Raw genomic sequence first — 25,552 nt, 5'->3', positions numbered from 1 at the left:
ATGACTGATAGGAGATGACATAATGAAAATACTGTCATGTAAAAATGCTCACAGCAGCTATTAAAAAGACTATATAAATCATTCTAGCTCAATAAATTTAAAAACATATATGAAATGGACAACTTCCTAAAAAACAAAACTATAATATATCCAAATCAACACAAGAAGAAATAGAAAACCTGTTTTCTATTATAAAAATTGAATCAGTAGTTTAAACTCACTCATAAACATTTTAAAGATAGTTTTACATTTAAGTGCTACCCAAAATCCAAAGAACAGATCTTCTTATCATATACGTATTTTTTTTGCAAAATAAGGAAACACTACCCACAATTCTGGGAAGCTAGTATAACCTTGCTACAAGTAGGTAAGGACAATATGAGAAAAACTGTAGGTTGATCTCACTCATCACCAGATACAAAATTCCTAAACAAAACATTCACACACCAAACAAGTATTTTTAAAAAGTGGGGGAGGGTGTTCTAAACCAGCAGCACAGGAATAGTTTAATACTGAAAAAAGATAAATATAATTCATCTCATTAAGTTTATAGGATAAATACTATGTATGACGGTTAGTTTTATGTGTCAGCTTGACTGGACCACAGGGTGTCCAGACAGGTATCTGGTCAAACTTTACTCTGGGTGTTTCTGAGAGTATTTTTGGATGAGTTGAATATATATATATATATATATATATATATATATGGACAGGCAGAGTAAAGCAAGTTGCCCTCTCCAATGTGGGTGAATCTTGTCTAATAAGCTAAAGGTCTGACTGGAACAAAAAGCCCCTGAAGTAAGGGGTCATTCTCCTTGCCTGCCTGCCTTCAAGCTGGGACACTAGTTTTTCTCCTGCCTTTGAACTCAAACTGAAATATCAGTTCTTCCTGGGTCTCAAGCTGCCAGCTCTTAGACTGGAACCATCAGCTCTCCTGGTCTGGTTCTGAGACACTTGGATTCAGACTGGAACGATGCCATTGGCTCTCCTCGGTCTCCAGCTTGCCAACTGCAAATCTTGGGACTCTTTGGCCTCCATAACTGTGCAAGCCAATTTTTTATAGTAAATCTCCTTCTGTATGTATATACAGTTGACCCTTGAACAATGTGGGGGTTAGGGAACTGACCCCTTTGCAGCTGAAAATCTGCATATAACTTTACAGTCAGCCCTCCTTATCTGCAGTTCTGCATCCACAGATCCAACCAACCACAGATCATGTACTACTGTAACACAACTTATTGAAAAAAATCTGAATACAAGTGAACATGCACAGTTCAAACCAATGTTGTGTCAACTGTTTATCCTTAATTAATTAATTTTTAAAAAGCCTGCTTATCCTATGGGTTCTGTTCTTTTAATGAACCCTTACTTGTGACCACGTAACCATCGTGATTAAAGGGGAAAAAAAATCAGTAAAATTCAAAACCCATTCATTGTTAAAAAATAAAGGAAAAATTTTAAACCAATAAACATAACTATTAAAAAAAAAAAACCCTAGTGCAAAACTTCCTACCCAATGTTTAATGTTAGAGGTGTTCTTGTGAAAATCAAAAAGACAAGAATGCCTACAATCGCCACTTTTATTCAACATCATACAAGAGATCCGAGATTGCATAATAACACAAGTAAAAGAAATAAAAAGCAGATTAGAGAGGAAAAAACAAAACAAGGTTGCCCCCAAGTAATGAAATCTATAGAGCAATCCCAAAGAATGTACAAAAATGAACAAATTATTCAAATTTCATACTGATCTGACATAAAATCAATATATAATCAATTACATTTTTATATACACAACAGAAAATGTAATGAAATGGAAAATGCTGTATACAACAGCATCTAAATAAATAAGATGCCTGGGGATAAACCTAACAAAAAAGGGGCAAGACTTGTATCCAGAAAATTACAAAACTCTGTTAAAAGAATACCCTACAGAAGTGAAGAGATAATATTGTTGATGGATAAGGCAGTATCACAAAGATGTCAATTCTCTCAAATTTGATCTACCAATTTTTAATATAATTCCAATTTAAAAATTCCAGTGAGGTTTGGGTTTTAGGGTTTTTTGGGTTTTTTTAGTTTGTTTTGGTGGCGGTGGCTAGGAGGAACTAACAAGCTAATTTTAAAATTTTTTGAAAAAAGTAAGCTGATACTTAAATTTTGAGGGGAAAAAAACTAAATCTCAAAAAGCAAAACATCCTAAAACAGATGAAAAAAGTAGGGCAATTTTCCCTACCTGATATCAAGACTTCTTAGTGGAGAAAAGATACACTATTCAGTAAACGGTTCAGGAACAATTTGTTATTCATATGGGGGAAAAAATGAAGTTGAATTCCCATGTTATATCACACACACAGAAACAAAACAATACATATACATATATATATTTTAAAGACTTAAGTGCCAAAGGCAAAATCATAACACATTCAAAAGAAAATATAGGGCACTATCTATAAGACCTAGGAGCAAGGAAAGATTTCTTAAAGTCACAAACAGTACTTAACATTCAGGTAAATAAATTCAATTACTTAAAAAGTTATGAACATCTGTTCTTCAAAAAACACCGTGAATAAAGTAAAAAGGTAAGTACAAATTATGAAAAAACTGTAGCACTCAGCTGAGTATTAGTTCCCAAAACATATATGAAACTCCTCAAATTAGTAAGAAAATACAAGCTAGTCTATAATGGAATATAATTTACAAAAATACTGAATCACTGTGTTGTACACTTAAAAACTAACACAATATTGTAAATAAACTATACTTCAAAGAAACAAAAAAAACCACCATAAGCCACTAAACAGGAAAAACAGGCAACTAAAAATTAAAAGATATAAATTTATAAAAGGATGATCAACTCATCATATTTCAGGAAAATACAAGCTAAAATCACAATAATGTATTATTTTATACCTGCCAGATTGGCAAGATTTTGCCAAAGTCTGACTATACCAAGTAATTAGGAGTATGTGAATTAAAGGGAACTTGCTGGTAATGAGGGTATAAATTGGTACAACCACTTAAAATAGTATTATCTTATAAAGCCAGTCATACATTATGATTCAATAATTCTACTTACAAATAAATCTAACATACTAGATCTATACCTGAGAGAAAACAATCTTGTACATGTATACCAGAAGACACGCAGAAGAATGTTCACATCAGAGACAATATCCAACTTTAGGGACATCTCTCTCATACTTAATTTGACTTCAATATAATTTCACTTATTTTATAAATCTCCCTGTGGGAAAATAAAACTTCGCTAAGGCTCCATGTTCCTGCAAAAAGCCCTAGCCTTCTGACATGCAGAATATCTACAACATAAAGATAGGGAATGTTTGTTTTCATCTCCCCAGTAACATTTCACTCTTCCCATACCTTAATAGTCCCCAATGCACCTCCCATTATCATGACAACTATGAAGAAAGCAGCTATAGTTAGAATAATTCCCAATGGGGTTTGCAGGAAAGAAGACAGCTACAGCAAACACCTCAGTCCATCAGACTCATGTAGTATGTATAACCTTGAGGAATGCCCATGCCCTCTAAGATCTAGGATCGTACTTTACTTCTTGATTCTGGGAAGATCCAGTCCTCAAATCTAACACAGTAAAGTATTTGCTCAGGTGAAGAACAAAATGCTAGCATCCTTCCTATCCTGATTCTCACTATTAGGAACTCAACAGATGATTGTAATTTTCTGATAAACTCCTCACTGTCCAGACTCTTAATACTCAGACTCTGAAATTCAAGAACTGAACAGATTTAGATAACTCAACATCCCACCATAGCCAAACCTACTACCTAAACTTTCACTTTATGAACTCAGGAACTGAACAGATTTTGATCACGAGGAATATTTGTATTATAGACAAGCTTTCAGAGGAAAACAAGAAACATAAATATAAATATAAAAGTATGTTCATATGTAGGCGAATGTGCATATATGTGTGTTCTAAGATGCCTAATCCAAAGATTTCTAGCTGGTCTCAAAAAGTTACTGCTAGGTGTCCATCAATTCATAAGTGTACAAAATCTTCCTATAAGTTTTCTATGTAATTTGACTTATCTATAAACAATGGATTGGTTATGCAAATACATATGCATACAATGAAATTCTAAGTAGCCATCGAAATTCTAAGTAGCCATCTATGAAATTGCAGGTTCTGAAAATCACTGACATAACTTTACATTCGACTACCTGGAAACTGAGGCTCAACAAAGTGAGGAGTAAAAAGAAGTGAACTGTTGAAAAGTTGGATTTAATGGCCTACTTATACAAAAAAGCTCTCCCTCTCTACTGGAATGTCCCATCAACATTGAAACATGAGCTCATCTATCATACGTTAACAGAAACCTTGGAATATCCCCTTTCCTCTGCAACCACCTCCTCTCCTTCAAGCTATTAGCATCACATATTCATTCCTGAACCCATCACAATCTGATGCCTGGCCTAGTAATCCTTCTACCTAATCTCAACATACTCAGTATCTTTTAGATAGTCCCTAGTAAGTATCTCTTAAATCAGGCTCTTCTTTTTCCTTTCTCATCCAACCTATGTTACCCTCTAATGTAACAGTTTTCTATCTCACCTCCCCCCTTCAATCCATTCTCTACAGAGTAACCAAGGAAAATTTCAAAACACAATCTGATCACATTGCAAATACAATCGAAACCTCATCTCCCTTTAAAACTTACTGCTCTAGGATCAAGTCCAAATATCCAAACATTTGAGCACTGCCTGCATGACACTGCAGAATATAGCCCCCTACACATTTTTCCTGACTCATGTTCTGCCACTTTCCCCCAACTACTGTAGTTTTCTTTTATCCTTTCACCCCACCAAGTACCTTGTTCTTTTTGAATCTTCAAATATGTTACTTTCTACTGGAACAAACCACATCTATCTGAGTAACTCTACTTATCACATGATCCAAGAGAACAGTGTCTCCTGTCTCCTTCTTTACTGTGCTGTACATATATTCTGCATTAAAAAATGATAGTCAATAAATATTTGTTGAATATCACAGTCACAAAATACAGTAGAGATACTTCATGGGGAACACTGGTCTACAGAAGATCTAGTGTCATGGCTAAAAAGAGTACCGGAGGCCATCGTAGAACACTGTTAACTAAAATGGCAGCAACAGATCTCATAGTACTTTCAGAGGCAAAAATGAAATAAACTGAAGTATTATTATGATTACTTATTAATATGCATATTTCTAAGGGAGAATGAAGAACATTTTTAAATCTTTCACTCACAAGTTTTTCTTTCTCTAGTTTTTGTAGCAAACTTTCCATGTTACTTCCAATTCTCGTCTTTTCTACAACTTCATAAAGGCTGCAATACATTCCATTCTTCAAAACTGACATAAGAAAAAAACATAGTAAATATTCAAATCAAGTCTGCTTCTTACATATTTTAGTAAAATTAAATTACTTTACCTTCATTTGGACCTAAGTATGTTTCCTTATAAAACAGCGCTGAAGGAATTTTCTGTTTCAGATGATCAATACTCATAACTGTTTCAACATCTAACTTCTCAGGACTGAAAGAAAATTGAAAAGGCATGTTTGCCTTACCTGTATTTTTAACTCTAGCAGTGTTCTCTCTCTCTTTCACACTTACAAACACACAAGTATCTTGAAGGAATATAGATGAATATATTTATTATCATACTTGATATTTGATATGTCAAGTTCAGATGTACATAAGGTAGCTAGATAGCCTGGCAATATTACCAACCTCCCATCTTTAAGCCAGAAGCTAATCCTATATGCCAATTTTACTAACCACAAAGGATAAAAAGTTGTCATTTTATTAAAGATAATTCAAGTATGAACCAATAAATTGATGTTCAATCATTTATGAGGGCCCATATTTATTGTGGTGGTAGCACAAGATCATTTTAAGCCTTTCTATTCCAACATATGTTGCACAAGACTGAAAACAGCCTATAAATTTTAACTTAACTCACCACATCAAGCTATTTCCAACAAAACTGGTAACTTAAGTCTATCATGTTCAAATTACTAAATGAAATATGTATCTAATTAGGACAAAACTTTGCAAAATCAATCTTAAGATTTAAAATCACTAAGAAATAATTTTATGCCATAAATTCATATGACTATTTAGCCCATTCACAAATCAAGACAGAAAAGCATAAGACTCATTTTGTCAATTAAGTTTCAAAAGTTATCAGTCTTTTCAAAAACCAGTGTTTATATTTAAATTCTTATAGATCAAAGTAAAATTTAAACGTTAAGTAAGGAAAAGTAAGAAAAAGAAAATTTAAAAGTAAGTAAGAACTGAGTAATTAGCAACCACTATTTTCTTGTAATATAACATACTTACAGCTTGATAGGCAAAAAAGCACGAGTGGCTGACCTCAGAGAAATATAACACAAAAGCTTTCCTTTATTTAAAAGCTGTCCTTTCCACAACGTGTAGTTAAATTTATCTAAATAAAAAGAATAATGACACAACTCAGCCTTCTTGGCAGCCCAGAAGCAAATACATGTTTACCATAAATAAGGGGAAAAACATCCAGAAACAGTTTAAGAAGAACAACAACTACCAAGGAAAATCTTGACATTTCTATTTACAGGGAATTCAAATATTAGGACTTTTGTTTCAGGTATCTTTTCCCCTACAAAATTATTTCAGCTGCAAAGAGTAACAGATTTATTTGTCTAAATGTCCTCATATCAGAAAGCTGAGGAGCAAAGGCAATACAATACAGTACTGCCCCCTTACTGCCCCCACGGGAGACTGTATTAAACCTGGTTAACTACATCAATCCCCCACAATGTCTTCTAGCTTCTATTCACGTTCTTTTCATTGTGGATAAATGTGAAGATAGAAAATATCAATATTGCTTTCAATCTTTATCTCTTCTAAGTTCTAAACTTCTAATGAATTTAATCCTTTTAAACGGCTGACCTGTGAAACTTGCTTTATTTTTTTAATCTTTATCAATCAAAGGGCTAACACTCTGGTATATTCATAGAACCAGCAGATTCTCAAAGGGACCTTATGCTTGGATGACTAAATGTTGCTACACTATAATACGTCCTCAAACTTTTTATATCTTGCAGATTCTCATTCATCATAAAAACAAAACAAAGCACTTATAAATTTTTCACTCTACATACTTATTCTTTCAATTTATAAAGCTAAAGGAAAGAAGTATAAGAACCTTACCTGTGTTTCTATCTGTATTAAAGCTGTTAGATCTACAAATAAATTTTTAAAAGGAAAAGAGAAATGTTAGACTGCTGACAACATGAAAGTTAACATTCAGGGCCTTGATAGAAGTGCTATTTTTAATGGTAGACTGTACAAGAGAATTAAACCCTTTTCTACAAGTACAAAAAACAAGTTAATTACTTATTACAATATTTAGTAAATCCAAGTCTACTTGCAGAAACTGGAATTACTTACTTGGCTCAAATCACCATACTTACCTAAATTTAAGGGAGCAGTTTTCCCCAAAAATATCCGTCAGGAGAGAACAGAGTCCTTTAAAGTGTCTGTCAATTACTTAACTTTGGTGATGACATTCAAAGAGCCTCAATCATATTTAAATATGTTCATCCATCATTTAATAAATATTTACTAAATGCCTATTATTTACCGGGCACAGTTTTAGGTAACAAGATTACAGATATGAACAAAACCCCTGTCTTCCTAGAGTTTACAATCTCATAAGGAAGACAGACAACAATCACAAAGTAAGTATATAGTTTACCAAATGGTGATAGTTTTAAGTGCTGTGGAGAAAAAAGAAGAAAGAAACTAGGGTACAGAGGTTTTAAAAAATCATGGAAATGTAGGTGTAAACTATGCAGCTAACTGGGGAATGAGACTGAACAGCAAATGCAGAGATAGGAGCTTTCATGGCAGCATTCAGGGTACAACAAAGATGTTCAATCAATGCTCATTTTAAATGATATGGAGGCCAACAGACGTAATCAAAGAAGCCAAGAAAATTAACAATCATTATTCTTGGGGATATGACCTCATAATTAAATGCTAGGTATCTTTTAAGATCACTATTGAAAGGCACTATAGTAAATGTATCATGGAGAACATATAGAGCCACAAAAAAGGGGTGGGATGGGGAAGAAAAACACAACTCTCACGATATGTGAATCAGTTCTTGTGGGCGCGGATGGCGGTTCCCAGGGCTATTCACTGACATAAAGTGTTGGATCTCAAATAACTTAAATGAAGGCAAGACAATATAATCTGAAATCTGATAAAGAGGTTGACCTCAAAAATGTTGGTTTCATGAAATGTGGCTTTTTAAATGGGCAGTATTTCTAAATTATTAGAAATCATGCATGACTTTAAACACAAGTATTCCAAATAAAAATAAGCAGACATTTAACCATTTCACCTACATCTCCATAAATTAATTTTGCCAAAACATTGTCTGGCATCAATGCACTGGGGAAAAAAATAAAAGAAACTACTTTCCACTTGGTCACCTTATATTAGAGCTTATAAGAAATCAATGGTACTCAGCTGACAATCAGAATCACCTGGAAGCTTATATAAACTACCAAAGCCTCGGCTCCTTCATAAATATTTTTTTTTAACTGGTTTGAGATGGGGCTGAGGCTTTAGTAAAAGCTCTCCATTTCCAGAAGAGCTAATATACAAAATTTCATTTTTAAAAACTGCATTTATGCAACTGTGCAAACCTTCAATATCAGGGAAAAAAGGTTAACCAGTGAGGTTTAAGTATATTTTAGTTATTATTTACATATAGTTTAAGTATCTGATCTTCTATTCTACTTACTAGAAGTCACCATGAACACTCGTGTATCTAATTACTTTCAAGAGAGGGAAAAAAATGGGAAGAAAACAAAGTGTTTCTCCTAACTCAGCAGTGCAGGATATGTGATAACAGTACTATTCTAGATGATGTCTAAAACTCATGAGTCTTACCGTGATGAAGGTACGAATTTCGGTGTTTGAATATCATCTTTATAAGTAAAAGACACAACTGCATATGGGCACACGTGTCTTGGTCTTCGCCTTAGCTCATCAAAGCCATACTCATAGAAGTAATACTAAAAATAGGAAATTGCAAAATTAACTTAAGAAAGCAAGTACAAAGTGGAATCTTGTATTTATGTGGATTTTTGAGAAATGCAATACTGTTTAAGCACCAGAGGGTATCTTTAAGCACTGCCTGTTAAATAAAGTAATTTTTACCTTATATTCATCTTATCATATAAAACATTCTGCTTCTATCTACATGTGTGTCAGATGCCAGAATACTAATAGGTATTACAAAAGTTTACTTCTGACGAGTTGACCACTGGGAATGTTCAAATTTCCTCATAAAAATGAAGCAAATGGAGCCTAAGCTCCCAGGTCAGCCCTCCAAAGCCAATCTGACACAAAAATAAAATACTAAGAACACAATCTCAACCAAACAATTTTGCTTATTATTTCAAAAGAAAAACACTATTTGACTCTACTGAAGACAAAGCAGCAAAGGGGAGGTGGTAGAGATTACAAAAATAGGTGACAAAGGTAGCTGAACCTCTTCCTACTACCCATCTGCCTCTCCCCCTCATCTATTCATAACATTCATTAGGTTAGGGTTTTCTGACCTGCAGTCTAGTGAGTTTCACAAAAAAGAATGCCCTAGTTTACAAACAAAGCACTGTCCTCCAAAGTCCATTCCCTTGGGAAACTACTGATTTCAATAATGCTGCAGCTGTTTAAGTTTCTGGAATTTTTTTGGAACTATAAAGCCAGTTTACAAGTTCTGCTAGAAAAACCAATTAATACTCTGTAGTTATATTTCATATCTACCAATACTACTACTGTCCAGAAGGTAAATAAATGAGTCAGCCCAGATAATTTTGGTGAATATAATTTTTGCTAAAGCCCCCAACTATAGATCCTGCCCACTGAGATCTTCAAAAAGAAAGGAGAAAGAGTAAATCTTACTTTATCTAAAATAAAGTAAAAATTAAAGACTGGGAAAAAAAAGAGTATTTCCAGGGAGGTTAGCATCACTACTTTTCATGTAACAACCCATTTGGATATACACATTTTTAATACATTTGTTAAAAAGAGTAACATAACTTTATAGTCAAACATCATATAAAAACATGACTAAAATTCATCAAGTTTTATACTTTTAAGTATGTGTAGTTTACTATATATCAATTGCATCTGAATAAAGCTTAAAAATCAATTCTCAGTTTGCATTTTAGAAAAATGTTAATAAAAATAGAAAATATCTATTAAATCAATAGTACAAAGTGATATCAATTAAGGTAATTCAAGGGGCTTCAACTTTACCTTGAAGCATAAATAATATTTTATTTGGCGGGACCCTTCTAGGCCAGGAGAAACCACGACTTCAAAATGAAATGAGGTTCTTAAGGGCAGCAGTCATACAAAACATCAGGCTGGAGGTCACAGTCTCCAGGCAGGGAGAGCTAGCTAGGCTAAGGAACCTGAACACCACTCTGGTTAAGTGTGAGGAGAGCCACTGCATGTTTCTGAGCAGTCCTGGAAACACTGAACAAATAGCAGTGAGAGTCACTAAGTCTGGTGGTGATAAGTGGAAAACCAGAGTCTAGACTAGTGTGGTGGCCTAGGGAACTAAAAGGGACACATTTCAAAAGATTTGGTGACAAACTGACATTAGGTCATAACACTAAAATGGATCCAGACACCTACCTGAGTAAGCTCATAGGCTCTATAAGCCAAAACTGATGTAACTCTATTGGCATTCTTTGACACGTGACATTCATGTTTTGGTGTTGGGTCCAAAGCACTTTTATTTAATGTAGATTCCAAACTTTTTACACCCATGGGGTCATATATACTCTTTATTTTACCCTGAAATAGAGAAAACCTTTTAAGTCTACCTAAACCTAACTATTCACTGTACAACATTATTAGTATAGAATACCTCTTTCAATATATATTACCTATAACAACAGTTTTTTCCTTTAATACCTGGTAATAAAGTAACACCCAACACCGTTTACCAATAGTGAAGCAGTAACAAAAAGTTAACCAGAAAAAAAAAAGACAGGTTTGAATTTATTAACACAAGAAAATAAAAATATTATTCACAACATTCTTCACTAGCTTAAACGACATTACCAACATATTTCTCTCTCTTCATTCTTTTCTTTGGAAATGAAATGAAACTCTAAAGTTCAGTAAGCTCATCAAAGATGGCAAACCACTCTCAAAAGTATCTTTATATACCAAACACAAGCAAGCGCTGGTTTTTAATTCAATCAAGCTCCTAAAGACAGAGTCAACCAAAATCCAAATCAAATGTCTTTGATATATAAAATGTTCAAGCTGAAATTACCTTCATTATTTTAAAAATAACAACATCACCCACTGCCCCAGCTTCCAAAGGATTAGCTTGTAATAAGTCAGCATACCTAGAAAGATAGATACCTAGTAAAGAGGGAAAAATAAAAGAATTTCAATTTTAATAAGGACACAAATACTAAAAAAAGTCCAAATATTTAAACCAATGATGAGATAAAAGGTATGACACCTTAAAAAAAAAATGTAATGACAATGAAACCAAAGCAAAAAAAAAAGAACCAGAAAAAGCAAGAAACTAATCAAATTTTTCAAAATCACGAGGATTACACTGACATGAAAAAAAAAAACACCTTGATCAATTGGAAGTATGCAAAATCAGAAACAAAGGATAAAATGGTTTTTACACTGCAGAACCTGAAACTAGTCTCTTTTCCTAGGAATATGACAAAGTATACATGAATATAAGGACGGCAGCAAAATTAGATAATACATGTATATATATTTTAATGGAGGTACTGGAGACTGAATTCAGGACCTTGTGCATGCTAAGCATGCACTCTACCACTGAGCTATACCCATCCCCCGATAATTTATTTTTAAATGGCAACTTAACAGTGGTAAATGAAAAAAGAAAAATAATTACCCATGGAAGGACTGCCAAGAATTGTTATTTTGGACTGGCCCACCTGTAATCCTTTTTCACATATGCTTTGAACCTAAATAAACAAAACATTTCATCTTGAAATCATAATACATTAAAAATGTGAAAAGATAAGCTTGTCTTGTTTTAGGTAAAGAAACTGTTTTAAGTAAAATCTAAACTTCTAAACTATATATGTTCGACATTACAGAAATTACATATATATGCTAGTTTATGACTAAATATCACCATGACATTGGCTTACGCTTCCAATGTAACCATAGCTGGAATCCATTTTTGTTTATGCTATGTATGACAGATACTCAAAATTCATGGTATTCACATGTATAAACAATCCCTTTTAGAGAGAATTAAAACTGTCAAAGTATTTATAAAGAGAAAGTAACTCCACCTTAACATCTTCAATTAGGAGGAGAAAAAAATAGTTCCCAGCATGTATAATCAGGAATACAGAAGATAATCTATTTTAATAATGGGAAAATTATTCATTATCATGCACATTCTAGGGGGGAAAAAATAGGCTTGATCAAAGAAAAAAATGAATACATTTGAAAAGCAAATTACGAAACAATGAAATACCCTGCCCTGCTAAATCATTTCTCCCATTTATACATCAAACTTTTAGTTTATAAAAAATCAAGTGTACTGAATAATCGTAAATTTAGTAACTTACAATAGAAACATTTTCAAATTGTTTTTTAATAAGTGGGTTCACTCACCTGGTATCGATCAACCATCAGAAATGCATAGGATTCTGAAAGTTCTTTATCTAAACGACCATCAAACTTCAGTTCTCTTCGCTTTTCTGTAAACTAAATGAAATTATATTTATAAAACTCCTTAGCGTGCGATTATGTTTTTTTCAAGGTAAGACTTCCAGGAATTTTATTTCTAAGAAATTCCAAATCTACCCAAGTGGAAATTATATTTTCTCCCTGTAATTTCTGCACTTCAATTTTTTCCCTGTTATAATTGGCTCTTCATCCTTACGATATAGACAAATATGCATGTGGTGTTTAACAATTTTAACTAAATTCCTATTAAAATGTTACCACACTTCAACTCTCCCCTAGATTTTTAAGTTCATGTTTTAATTATCTCTGGATCTCTCATTTTACCTAACATAGTGCACTGCATACAGTAGGTGATTTAATAAATCTCTGTTGAATGACCAACTTCTAGACTATAAGCTCAATTAGGACAAGGAAAAATGCTTCATTTCTTTACAACTGTATTTTCATTGCCAAGTATATAAGCCGTGCTTCATATTATTTTCCAGGAATCAAGAGTGACTAGGTCTAAGTACATCTGAACTATTAAGTCACCCTAAACCGCTGCTGTGGCTTTCACTTTAGATACAAGCAAATAGATACAAATTCAAAATATGGAGCCCACATCTTATAGATTTGCATGCAGTACATGCCATTACTGATCTTCAATAATGAATCTTTAGACTAAATTTTTGTATAAAATTAACAAATAACCCCTATCATAACATGAAACCACATCAAACTACCAAGGTTTTAATTGCCTCTGGGAGCCAGTAATATTCATCTACTTTACGGATATTTTCAAAGTTAAATTCTGATAGCCTTGGGTTAACCAACTTATAAAAATACAAAATTAACAGTATTTCATGTACATTAGAAAACAATATACATACCAAATATTTCTAAACATTTCATTTGTATTACCTCAGAATTACAGATGTTGGTTTTTCCTAAATCAAAACTCAAAGAATATTCTAATTTGTACATGAAACTGAAATTCACTAACAGGCTCAACTGTTCCCCTTTGTTCTCACTTTTTCACTAAGAATTTCTATGAATGATATTAAGATAATTCAACTATCAGGCAATAATTGGGGAAAAAATTAAGCATATCCTAAAAAAAAACACATTTCATTATCTTCCAATTTAGACTTGCTATTAAAGATTTCATTTAATTAAATTAACATGCACTTAAAAGAGCAAAAAGCCTTGTTATAAATTTACAACTAAGTAATTATACAATAAGCTATCCCTATGCTTAAGATTCATTTTTAGTAAAACAAGTTATTTTATATAATTGCACATTAATTTAACAGAGCAGATAAATGTAGTACAGTATCAACAGTGTTTAGGGAAAAAAAGTGTCATTTAAAATCGCTTTCCCTTCCATAATTTGGCTTTCCTAAAAACTTTGGCATTTTTTAAAGAAAAAGAAGTAAAACAAATTTCCGGCTATTAACTGGTTCTGAAGAATCTCACAAAAAGCACAATTTAAAACATACCTCCTTTTCCAAAAGCTCATTATGTATCAAGCAAGCACGTTTGTAGTTAAAATTTGTTACTGAAGTTGGTTCAAGGTAAGCTGAGTGAAGAATATTTAAAACATCCTCAAATTCTCGAGAGCCTGGAGTTAATGGTTGAAAAAGTGCTAAAATAAAAAACATTATTAATTTTAAGATTACTGCATTTTAAATGTAGTTTCTTTTATTTTTGTGAGTTTGTTAATACAACTTTTAAATAAAGTAAAATAAAAAGCATCAAGGCTATCTTATTCTGTGATATGCAGAAGAGACAATCATTGAAGGAAAAAACTCAAGATGCTTATTACTCATTGTTCTGTGCTATGCAGAAGAGGTACTTGATTCATTGAACAAAAAACCCTTCAACAATGGGCATCTAGTATTACACATGCAGACAAGGAGGTTACAATTTTGCAAACCTTAGGAATGCTACATTATTAGGCAACCTAAATTGCTTAAAGATATCATAAAAACCTGTGCATAAACTCAACTTGTCTCAGTTCCTATTTTATGTTACACTGAAGTAGTATGTCCAGGACGTTTCAGCAAATTAAATGCTTACATCATTAAGTAAATGCATAGAAGTAGTTAAGATGCTTAGGTGTCTACAGAATAAAAAGTTAGAATTAAATATGCTGCATCCACTAGCTTCTTGTATTACCAGTATAAACTAGTAGGCCATTTACTACAAAAACTTCATGAAAAGGAAAGATGTGGAGATCTGGAGTCAACTCTGGATGCAAATATCCGAGCTAGCACTTACTGGCTTTGTGGAAGACCCTGGGTAAATCAATTACTTAACCAAACAAGCTCAGTACTGTCTTCAGTAAAAAGGAGAACTCTAGCTATCCTAATGACCACTATCAACACATTGAAAAGCTCTAGGCACAGCATCTGCTTAAAATAATAAAAGTTTTTATCAATCCAACCCTACTCCTGGGCATATATCCAGAGGGAACCTTAATTCAAAAAGATACACGCACCCCAATGTTCATAGCAGCACTATTTACAATAGCAAGACATGGAAACAACCTAAATGCCCATAGACAGATGACTGGATAAAGAAATTGTGGTATATTTATACAATGGAATACTACTCGGACATAAAAAACCGTAAAATAATGCCATTTGCAGCAAAATGGATGGACCTGGAGAATGTGAAGCCAGGAAGAGAAAAATACCATATGATATCATTTATATGTGCAATCTAAAAAAAAGACAAACATATTTACAAAACAGAAACAGACTCACAAACACAGAAAACAAACTTACGGTTACCAGGGGGTAACAGGGTGGGAAGGGATAAACTGGGAGTTCTAGATTTGCAGATACTAACTAATATACATAAAATAGATAAATAACAAGTTTATATTGTATAGCATAAGAACTATATTCAACATCTTGTAGTAACTTACGGTAAAAAAATGAAAATGAGTATATGTATGTTCATGTATGACTGAAGAATTGTGCTGTACACAAGAAAGTGACACAACATTGTAAACTGACTTATACTTCAATAAAAATACATAGAAAGTTTTTATCCCCCACTCCAATTATTGCTCACTCCACTTAATTTTTAAAATATTTAAGTCAAATATCCAGAGGAAGGGTGTAGCTCAAGTGGTAGAGCACATGCTCAGCATACACAAGGTCCTGGGTTCAATTCCCAATACCTCCTCTCAAAAAGTAAATAGATAAGTAAACTTAATTACCTCCTCCTCTAAAAAATAAAAAATTTTTTTAATCTCAAAAAAAATTAAGTCAAATACCCAATTCATTCGACCAGTGGCCTAATAACCTCAAAATGTCTACTTCATGTATGAAATAGTTTAATAAATTTCAAACATCAAGTCTATACATACATTTTCTCCAATAGCAAAAAGAACTTACTTTTCACTATATTTACAGAACTTATGTTATATGCTGTTAACTTAATTTCTTTCAAGTCTCTATTTATAGTCAATAAATGGCAGTGAAAATACTTTTAGGCCACTACTGAAAACAATGTTCTACTTGTACATATTTTCAAAGGACGGCCAGCTAACTAATAAGCTGTTTTCACTATATTTCACTATACAGTTATTAGGCTTTAAAGGATATAATGTCAAATGATGTATCCATTCATCTACCAAACCATGTGTCTACAACAAGTGTCCTTCAAAGTACAGTTTTCAATGACAGAATGTGTATAGAACAAATGGTTCCCACTATTTTGGAACTGCACACAAAAAAGGCAGGTAGGGGCAATTAAAATCAACATAGTTATAATAATGCAATAAAGACACTGACTAGGAGTAAGAAGAAAAAATAAAACACTCAAAAAGAACTAAAGAACTATTAAACACAACATGTCCTGTAATCAAGTTTGTAGCAGATGAATATACTTAATAATCTATTGATTGTAAGCTCCATGAGAGGAGGAACTTTATCTGCCTTGTTCATTACTCTATCTTTACCATATGCCAGTAGCTAGAACTGGCCCCAAGATGAATGGCTGAATAAGGAAAATGAGAATAAATGTTGTAAACATTTTACATTGAATACAAATATATTCTAAAATACCAAAATATGACTTATTTTAAATTAGGTTTCACAAATTTAACAATTCAGTAATACATAAAACAAAATGAAACCTCAAAAAAGAGGGAGAAACCCATTCTCTCAATTCAAATGTTTTTTAGAGAATTTAGTAGGAAAAAACATTTTATCTTTGCATCTGTCCCCAATGAAATTGGGAAAAACTTGCCAAGGAAAATAGCACGTGGAATAGTTTTTGTAAGCATTCACATCCAAAATGGGCCAAGCATGATTTTTAAAGTTAGCTTTTATGCATGATTGATTTTTGTTTCCAAACTAAGAACTGACTTCAGATATCTAAAATGTGTCAAAAAGTATCAAGTGGCTTTAAATTTCTATGCAATTTTACAAATCTACACAAAAAATTTTTCCTTAGTTAAGCTACTCCAACACTATTTCCATCTCAATTTAACCATAAGTGAAAGATCAAAGTTAAGTTATATAAAAATTAACTTTCAAATTATTCTCCAAGTACTTTAACACTTCTATTTCATTCCAAAGCTATGTCCCAGTCACCCCAAATATACTCAAGTAGACTGCCCATGTGAAAAAAAAAAATCGTGAGTAAAAATATAGAAAAAGGCAAAAGATTTTAGGTATAACAATACCTGCACCCTAGGTATTTTATATTTCAAATACCTCAGTTGGCTTTACTAGTTAGGCCAGAGTTATAATTTCATTTTTTTTCTTCCCAATTACCAGTTTCTAGAAAATAAAATTCTGCTGTAACTATTTTTGAAGATTTCAAGTCAACGTGCTGGTAATGGTAGTTTAGAAGTATAACAAGTTCTGAACGTACATTCCCTGGTGGTCTGTTTTGTCCTTAGTAACCTTCTGAAGAATATACCCTGAACAATATATCCTGTCACTTCTTTTAAAGAAAACATATACACATCGTAATATTATTGGCTATCATTTAAGGCAATAATAAACAACCTTATGACAACCCAAGTGGGGAACACAACATTTTATATAATCATCCATTTCACTTAAGGAAGTCAGTATCCAATCTATTATTCTCCGAATTCTGCCAATTACTGAGTCTAACAAAGAGTGGGTCATTATTTACTTTCAGAGTAAGAACTTTACATGCATTATCTCATTTAGTCATCAAAATCACTCTTTAGTTCATTATGCCTATTTCACAAATGAAACTGGGACCACTAACAGTTAACTTGGCCCAATGTTAATAAATGAATAGGGCAGGTGAGATTCAAATTCAGGCTGCCTAGCTGCAAATGTTGTATCCTGAACTGTAAGTAAAAGAAGATACGTGTGTGAGCATAAGAGATGAAACTAATCGTTCCAAGAGATGGGAAAAATAGAATTGTTTCCTCATTTTAGACCAAGAAATTATATTAGCTATATGGAAATTTTTTTTAAAAAGCTATGAAAGGAATTTGATGTCTAAAATGTTCTTTCTACCCTCTTATGTCTTCTCTCAAATTTCCTAATATTTCTTTCTCATTTTAACACATTTAACAGGGCCAAAAGTCATAACTAACACATCTTTTTGGTTTATAAAGATTAACAGCAGTCATAATTCTTGTAGACATTAAGAAACATAATTTTCCTTATTTACAGGATCTCCAAATCCATGTCAGAAAGATGCCTACTGAGCTGACTTTTGATAATTCACAAGGTTTCTCTATGGACAAAACTGATTATAGATGTGTTTTATGAGATTCAAGAATGGATTTAGAAAGCCACTTGGAGATTTACAATTCAAGAAAGGAAACTGACTGTATCACAAAATCAGAACTAGAATTGAGTATTTTTTATTACTGGTAGCATACAAAACATACTAAGAAGTCAATGCTATATTTAAGCAGCTGGAATAGACATAGAATTAAGGTCATCAAATAGGAGCTTTGTTCTTTAGTCAAAAGAACATTTTTTCCTCAACTACTTTTACCAATTTAGTGTCAATGCCAATCTGTGTGCATTAAGATTATGTGTATATGTTAAAAAAAAAAAAACACACAAACATATACATAAAAATAAGCCAAGCTTTTAAAATAAGATGGACCAATGTTATCAAAATACACCAAGAGATAATACAAAGTATACATTCCAACGTAAATAACTCATGGAAGAAAAGGAAATAGCAGAGGACGCTGGGGATCACATTAGTCTGCAGTTCTGACTCCCTGTCTCTGATGTCTACTGGTGCTAATGATTAATACAGTGCATATCCATTTGTTCCTCACAATAATTTAGGTATTTGAAAAATCACTTTTCTTCAGTCTAACGAAATTACTACAGAAATACTTGAGGAATGGATGTTTCATCTCTAAGTATGATTGGAACTGCAGAATTAGGAATGAATATGCAACAGAGATAACAAATATGAAACTTGACATTTTTGGACTGGGCAATAGGTCAAAGAAAATTTTACCTCCACTACTCAGAATTTATATCCACCTATCAAATGTTTTATGTGGATGACTGGATTCTGCCTATACTTTCCTGCTCAGATTTACTTCTATGTAGGGAAATCTATGGTACTTAGAACCAAGCCATTTATATACAACCACTACACCACCATGCAAATTTCCTTAAGAAGGAGACTTAACTCCAAAGTTTTCAAAAAGAAAACTCCAAATTTTGTGGGAAAAGATGAGGATTGGAGAGAATTAGCCATTAATTCTCCTAAACAAAACCAGTATGGATGCAGGTGAGTGAGAGCAGTTAATCTTGGGCCCTACATAAAGCATAACCAATAAACATTTTCCAGAAAGTGAATCATTACTACTTCATTTCCCAAGAACTTTGGAGGGAAAAATTATATCAAATATAATTACCAATTTTAGTTTACTTTTGATGACCTGTACCATTAGATTTTAGCATAAAAGAAAGTGAAACATTTACTGACAAAATGTGCAATTCCAACATTTGGTTAAATGTAGTAACAGTGCCTTAGGATTGAGAGTAGCCCAGCCAACTATGTCATACAGTAACACACAGATCATAAAGAGTAAAATACTATTCTTCCAGTCAATAGGTCACTCAATCTGTCAGTACTGATTAAACGTGTTCATTTTATAATGAACTTAATTTCCGGATCTCAAAATTCCCCAGGAATGAAGACCTACTAAACATCACTAAATTTAAGAGGTTAAAATAATTTTTAAGTGAACTGAAATTTTTATACAATAAATAAGAAATAAGAAGTATTCTAACTGTAGGTTCAAATTCCAACTCCACCATTTACTAGCCGTATGACCTTGGGCAAATTTACCCATTAATTCAGTTTCCTCATCTGTAGAATGGGAAACAGTACCTATCACATAGGATTATTGAGATTTAGTTAATAGATGTAAACTGTTAAGAACTATGCCTACAACTTACCAAGCACTATAAAGTTTTGCCAATAGTATTACTTTGCCAATAGAATGGCAGTATTTTGGATGTTACACTACTGGCAAGGCCAAGAAAAGAACTGAGTCAACCAGTTACAAATCACATAGTATTTACCTTTAAGGTACCAAAAATATACACGCCCTAATCTTAAATTTCACTGGAAAAGCAGTCACAAGCAAAGGTCTGCCATTTTAAAATATGAATGCAACAGACCCTTTGGTGCTGAAAAGTTCAAGCAGAGATATCTACCGAATACGCTTTAATATTCTTAATAGACTCAGATGACTACAACTAATACTTAGCCGAATTCTATTCATAAAGTGATACCTTTCAAGTTTTCCGAGAGGAGGTATTTTGGGATCAAGTGTGAAACTAAGCAGTACCTGAAGCACTATTTCTGATTAAAGCACTGTTTTTTAATAGTGAAAAGTTAAATTTTTCTATTAAACTCTATCACCAAGCACAAACATCTTTCAGGTTGGACAGAATTAAGTCCATGGTGGTAAAAAGCTGCTTATTTAAGTTTCAAAAGCTCTATTTAAATTGTTATTGCACTATTTGAACAGCTGTTGCTCAGTGTACAAATATTTAGACAAGTTAAAAATTACTCATTTCACTAAACATGAAAAAAGTCCACTGTTATATTTTCCTTTCCAAAACCTCCCTGACAGGAGAAAGGTAACAACCTTTCTGCCTCTAAGCAAATGCGGAAAATACAAATTTCCTCCTTAGCGTCACACACAGGGGAGAAAACAGCTTGGTTTTATATTTCCTAATTCCTCAATTATATTCACTTTTAGTGTGTTCAAATGAAATCTCTTTTACAGGAACCTCTGGATTTATATAATTTAAAAGACACATGCAAACAATGCCTTTCAACATTTCCTTGTGGCCTCCCTCATTTCAATCCAAACTGAGGGTTTTTAGGCCAATTTTCTGGCCCTATCAAAAGTTAAAAGGAGGTACATCATGGTTTATGCTTTACTTAAATCCCTAAAAAAATGGACTTCAAAATTTTATCAAGCTAAAAAAAAAAAAAAGTTCAACCTCCTACTACAACCCTATATAAACAGAACCCACCTGAATGTGCTTCCTACCTGCGCTCTATGAATTGATAATTTAGGCTGAAATCTAACTAACCTCATACAGACTATACCGTACACCTTAACTAAATAAGCCAGAAGATCTGATAACCTTTACAACAACTCTTGAACCCTAAAATATATTACATTAACTTACTTAAGAGATATTTCTAGAAACATTCCTCATGCTAGTGGACAAACGGTAACTTCACCTTTGTCAACGTAGTTTTTTACACCAAGGATTTCCTTGGCTTTGTCATCGAAAAGTAAATTAACAATTTGACTTTACTTGTAGCTTACTGACAAAAGGCTAACAATTTCAGTTGTGCAAATGGAGCTGGTTATGCACAAGGAAAAAGGAAGCACATGCTTCAAGATTTCTTTACCAAGATTCAAATTGCAAATAAAGTTTTCTGCAAATACGAAAATTTCAATTACTTTCCAAAGTAAATCAAGAAAAACTGAACCAAGGACTAAGACACAGAGAGCCTTTAAACTAACTAAATCCAGAATATCCCAAATCACTGGATAGTCAAAAACTGTATTCTAATAATAGAAAACGGTAATTTTCTCCATTAGAAACGTATCGCAATATGGCATTAAATTTTAAGGAAATAAACTTAGTTTATGTAACTGTTCCCATTTGGTTCCAAAAACTAGACTAGACTTTTAAATTTTTTTTCTTAAATTCTCTCATCCTCAAGATCAAGTTGGTGACTCTTGGGCATAAACTAAACGCTATTTTTTTCCATAGGGAAATTACTGCACCAAGAACCTACCTTCCCAATCTTCTCAAATACAAGAAAATACATACTAAAGTTTGAATTTAGAAAGAGAGACCTATCTAACGCTTCAAAAACAAGAAAAAAATCTACATGGAAATGAAGTGTGATGGAAAATAGCATTGTGCATGGATCACATCTAACGGAGATTTCTAAACAAGAGAAGACGCTGACATCGAGCAAATTTCAAGTAGACACATATAGCTGAAGAATTTCCAGAAGGAGAAGCACTTGTCCTCTCAACGCAATGGCCTTGGAGAAAGCCCCAGAATCCATGGCCACGGGTTATTTCCACCTTGAGACTTCTCAGAAGCATCCTTAGGAGGACACACCAGCTTTTCTGCCTTCAGGGGTTAGAAGGGAGGGGCGCCGAGCACCATCTTTCCTCTCTGGGAGCTGCAGCCTTACGGACAAGCTTCAAACCTGAGCTACTTCCAACTTCCACGGGAAGAGGGGGAGCAGGGGAGCGTGGTTCCACTGCTTTCCTCTCGCACCAAGCGCAGCAGCTGGGCGGCCGTGGCAGTGAGGGGAGAGGCGGCTGGCGCTGCATGCGTGTTTACGTGTCTCGGATGGGTGTGGGAAGGAGAGAAAGGTTCTAATGAAAAGATGGAGGGGAGAGAGAAAGAGGGGTTGGGAAAGAGGGGAAGCACCACCTTTCTTTTCTCTGCTCTTCCTGGGGATCTGAAAACTCCTCCTAACGGGTTTTTCGGGCTCTTCGGGGCCTTTGGGCAAGGCGGCCGCGCCCGCCTCAGACGAGTCCTGAGGCTGCTCGTGGCAGAGGCTCGGGGCGGCCTCGGCAGCCGCGGTCTCCTCAGGCCCGGCGCCGCCGCCGGGTTCCGCGATGCTGAGGCCGCCGCCATTTTGCGGGGAAGACTCAAGCTCCGGAAGCGCCTGCTTCATCTCGTCGTCTCCACCGCCGCCGCCACTTTCCCAGCTAGCGTCCGTCGGCTGAGAGGCCTCCGCCTCCGCCTCCGCAGCAGTCGCCATCACGCCGGCGTGAGGAGCTCCGGGAAGCTTCTGCCGACAAGGTCGACGGGGGTGGGGGGAAGAGGCGGCGGGCTGGCCTCGCCGCCAAGCTGCTCTCAGCCCACCCACCCCCCTTCCCCCGTGGCCGCCAGCTGCGCTCCGGGTCCAGCAGCCTCTCGGGGGCCCCAAAGCGGGCGCCCCAACCGTACCGCCAAGCCCCAGGAGCCGCTCCTCGCTCGGGCAGTTCCTCGGCCGGCCCCCGCCACTCAACGTGCTGGCGTCGGGGCCGGGAGGGGGCGGGGCCATCACGGAGCGCTCCGCCAATGGGGGCGCGGCGCCCGCCTCCGAGGGTGCAGATAGACGGCGCCGAGGGGCGGAGCCTCGGGGCGCCCAAGCCCGCCAAAAGGGGCGACCGCAACGCCCGGCTAGTACCTCGACGCCGCGGCCAGCTACGGGGTGGATGGGCCTTAAGGCGAGCCGCGCGTTCCTAGACCGCGCATGGCCAGTGCTGCCGGTGAGGGGGGCGCGCCGACCCGGGTCCCGGGAACGCAGGCGTCGCCTCTTTCCCGGCTAGATTACTCCGCTTCTCCGCGCACGATTTACATCGACCAAAACCGGACAGAGGCAGCGGCTGCGGGACGATCCCAGCTTTGTGAAATATTTGCGTGCATATAAAAGCCTGGAGTGATGATAAGAGAACGAGCTATAGCGATAAGAGCTTGAAAGCCTTAGGGCCCGCTTCAGCTTCCCACCGGAACTTGCATCTTTACAATAGATTAATCCCACCTGCCCCCCTCTTTATCTTAAAGGGTTAGAACCAGTGGCTTGCCTCCAGCAAGCAGTCAACACCTGGGATCATTTTGGTATGACTTCACAGCCTAATGTTAAAGGGATTTGGTTCTGGAGAGCTTGAGGAGGGGCAGCTGGCTTTTAGATTTTCCTTGACTTCAGTTTTCCTATAGTGAGTGTATATTAAAAATAAAAACGTTTGCAGCCACATTAAAAATATGTACAACCAATAATCGTTCTCCCTTAAAATAAGACAACTTGACAGTCAAGTAGAAGGCCTTTTAAATAGTTTATGCTGACTAAGTTGAATCTACTATCTGGGTTATGGTGAACACAGACAGTATTTCCTGAGTTATTTCTTTATGCTAGGCACTGGACAAAGCAGTTTACATATCTTATGTACATTTAATCCTCACAACAACAGATGTTAGGTAGGTAATATTATACACAATTTAAAATAAGTGTTGCAAGACATTGAACAAATTAACATAATCAGAATTTGAAGTCAGGTCTCTTTAACTCCCACATGAAGTACTTGGACTCGACTGCTTCTCTAAGACCTAATCTTAATAGTAGCTCAGCACCTTTATGTATTTTATGGATGGAGAAATTAGGATTGACATATTGCTCAGTCTCCAAGCAGTAGGATCAGAACTGGGACCCAGATCTCTATTCTCAAACTCTAGCTTTCTTCGGAGGAGCTGACTGACCAAACCTATAATTATAGTAAAACCCTAGGCCTTGCCACATGGCTGCTACTTAAAGAGCATTCCCAAGGGCAAGAGCAAAGTTGGATTCCAATGTCCTATGATAGATATCATTCTTCTTGAATAGTTAATATGGAAAAGCTAATCATAGCTTGCCTAACCTATTTGAATCAGCTCAGTAAATCATAGGAAAGTGAGTATAAAACAATTATTCCTTTTAGTAAATAGTTAATATAAAAACATTTTAAAATACTGATGAAAACACTAGTGCTGTGTTGATACTAAATGCTACATTATTTGAAGTTAAAAGTAACCTTTGAAATTTGGAGGAAGAGGCTTTACTTGATATTAGAGGCTATGGAAGATCAGAAACTCAGATGTTCGGGGTCTCCAAATGGTGTAACTTTTTTTGTTGGTTAAAGGCATCCTGAAAGCTCATTTTTTGTCAGATTAAAAGATAAGTAGGAACTAATTGCATACTGGTGCCACTACTCAACTAAGGCTTTCCTCATTTTTTTCAGCAAAGGCCAACTTTACTTGGAAGGTTGAGGTATGTGTGTAAGGCAAACACACCAGATGGTAGTAAAAAGTACCTAAAACTAAGGTCACAGAGAACCATTAGTCTTCCATAGAGAGTGAATCTTAAATTTTGTGAGGATAAAAATGTTTTCCATTCCAAATCATTTTTTAAAATTTCAAATGAATTCGGTATTATTCCTTATAAGGTACAAGAAGATTGGGAAGCTATAATACATAATTTTAACTATATATTCAATTATGTAGATAGCAAAAAGAATTTTAGGGGAGCGTATAGCTTAGTGGAAGAGTGCAGGCCTAGCATGCACGAGATCCTGGGTTCAATGCCCAGTACCTCCATTAAAAATAAATAGACCTAATAACCCCCCCAAAAAAACAACAAAAAACCAATTACAAAAAAACTGTTTTTTAAAAATTTTATATTCAGCTAGGTAACACTATTATTCAATATTAGAAGT

The 25,552-nt window shown here is 34.9% G+C and overlaps 1 protein-coding gene across 4 annotated transcripts in view; it reads right to left on the bottom strand.

The window, feature by feature from the left end:
* Positions 1–23,329, bottom strand: part of TASOR (transcription activation suppressor) — a 47,268-nt gene extending 23,939 nt beyond the window's left edge. For all 4 annotated transcript variants that reach the window (XM_031470570.2, XM_064496409.1, XM_064496410.1 and 1 more), the window contains exons 1-11: positions 22,749–23,329; positions 14,274–14,419; positions 12,721–12,813; positions 11,984–12,056; positions 11,375–11,466; positions 10,726–10,887; positions 8,968–9,092; positions 7,216–7,247; positions 6,367–6,472; positions 5,454–5,557; positions 5,271–5,374 (exon numbers count right to left, since the gene is read on the bottom strand). In XM_031470570.2, coding sequence (XP_031326430.2) covers positions 5,271–5,374; positions 5,454–5,557; positions 6,367–6,472; positions 7,216–7,247; positions 8,968–9,092; positions 10,726–10,887; positions 11,375–11,466; positions 11,984–12,056; positions 12,721–12,813; positions 14,274–14,419; positions 22,749–23,082 — 1,371 coding nt within the window. In that variant the 5' untranslated portion in view covers positions 23,083–23,329. The remainder of the gene's footprint in view (positions 1–5,270; positions 5,375–5,453; positions 5,558–6,366; positions 6,473–7,215; positions 7,248–8,967; positions 9,093–10,725; positions 10,888–11,374; positions 11,467–11,983; positions 12,057–12,720; positions 12,814–14,273; positions 14,420–22,748) is intronic.
* Positions 23,330–25,552: the final 2,223 nt, after the last annotated feature.

This window comes from Camelus dromedarius, chromosome 17, assembly GCF_036321535.1.
Source record: "Camelus dromedarius isolate mCamDro1 chromosome 17, mCamDro1.pat, whole genome shotgun sequence".
Taxonomy (NCBI): Eukaryota; Metazoa; Chordata; class Mammalia; order Artiodactyla; family Camelidae; genus Camelus; species Camelus dromedarius.
This window is presented reverse-complemented; position numbering and strand designations above follow the sequence as displayed.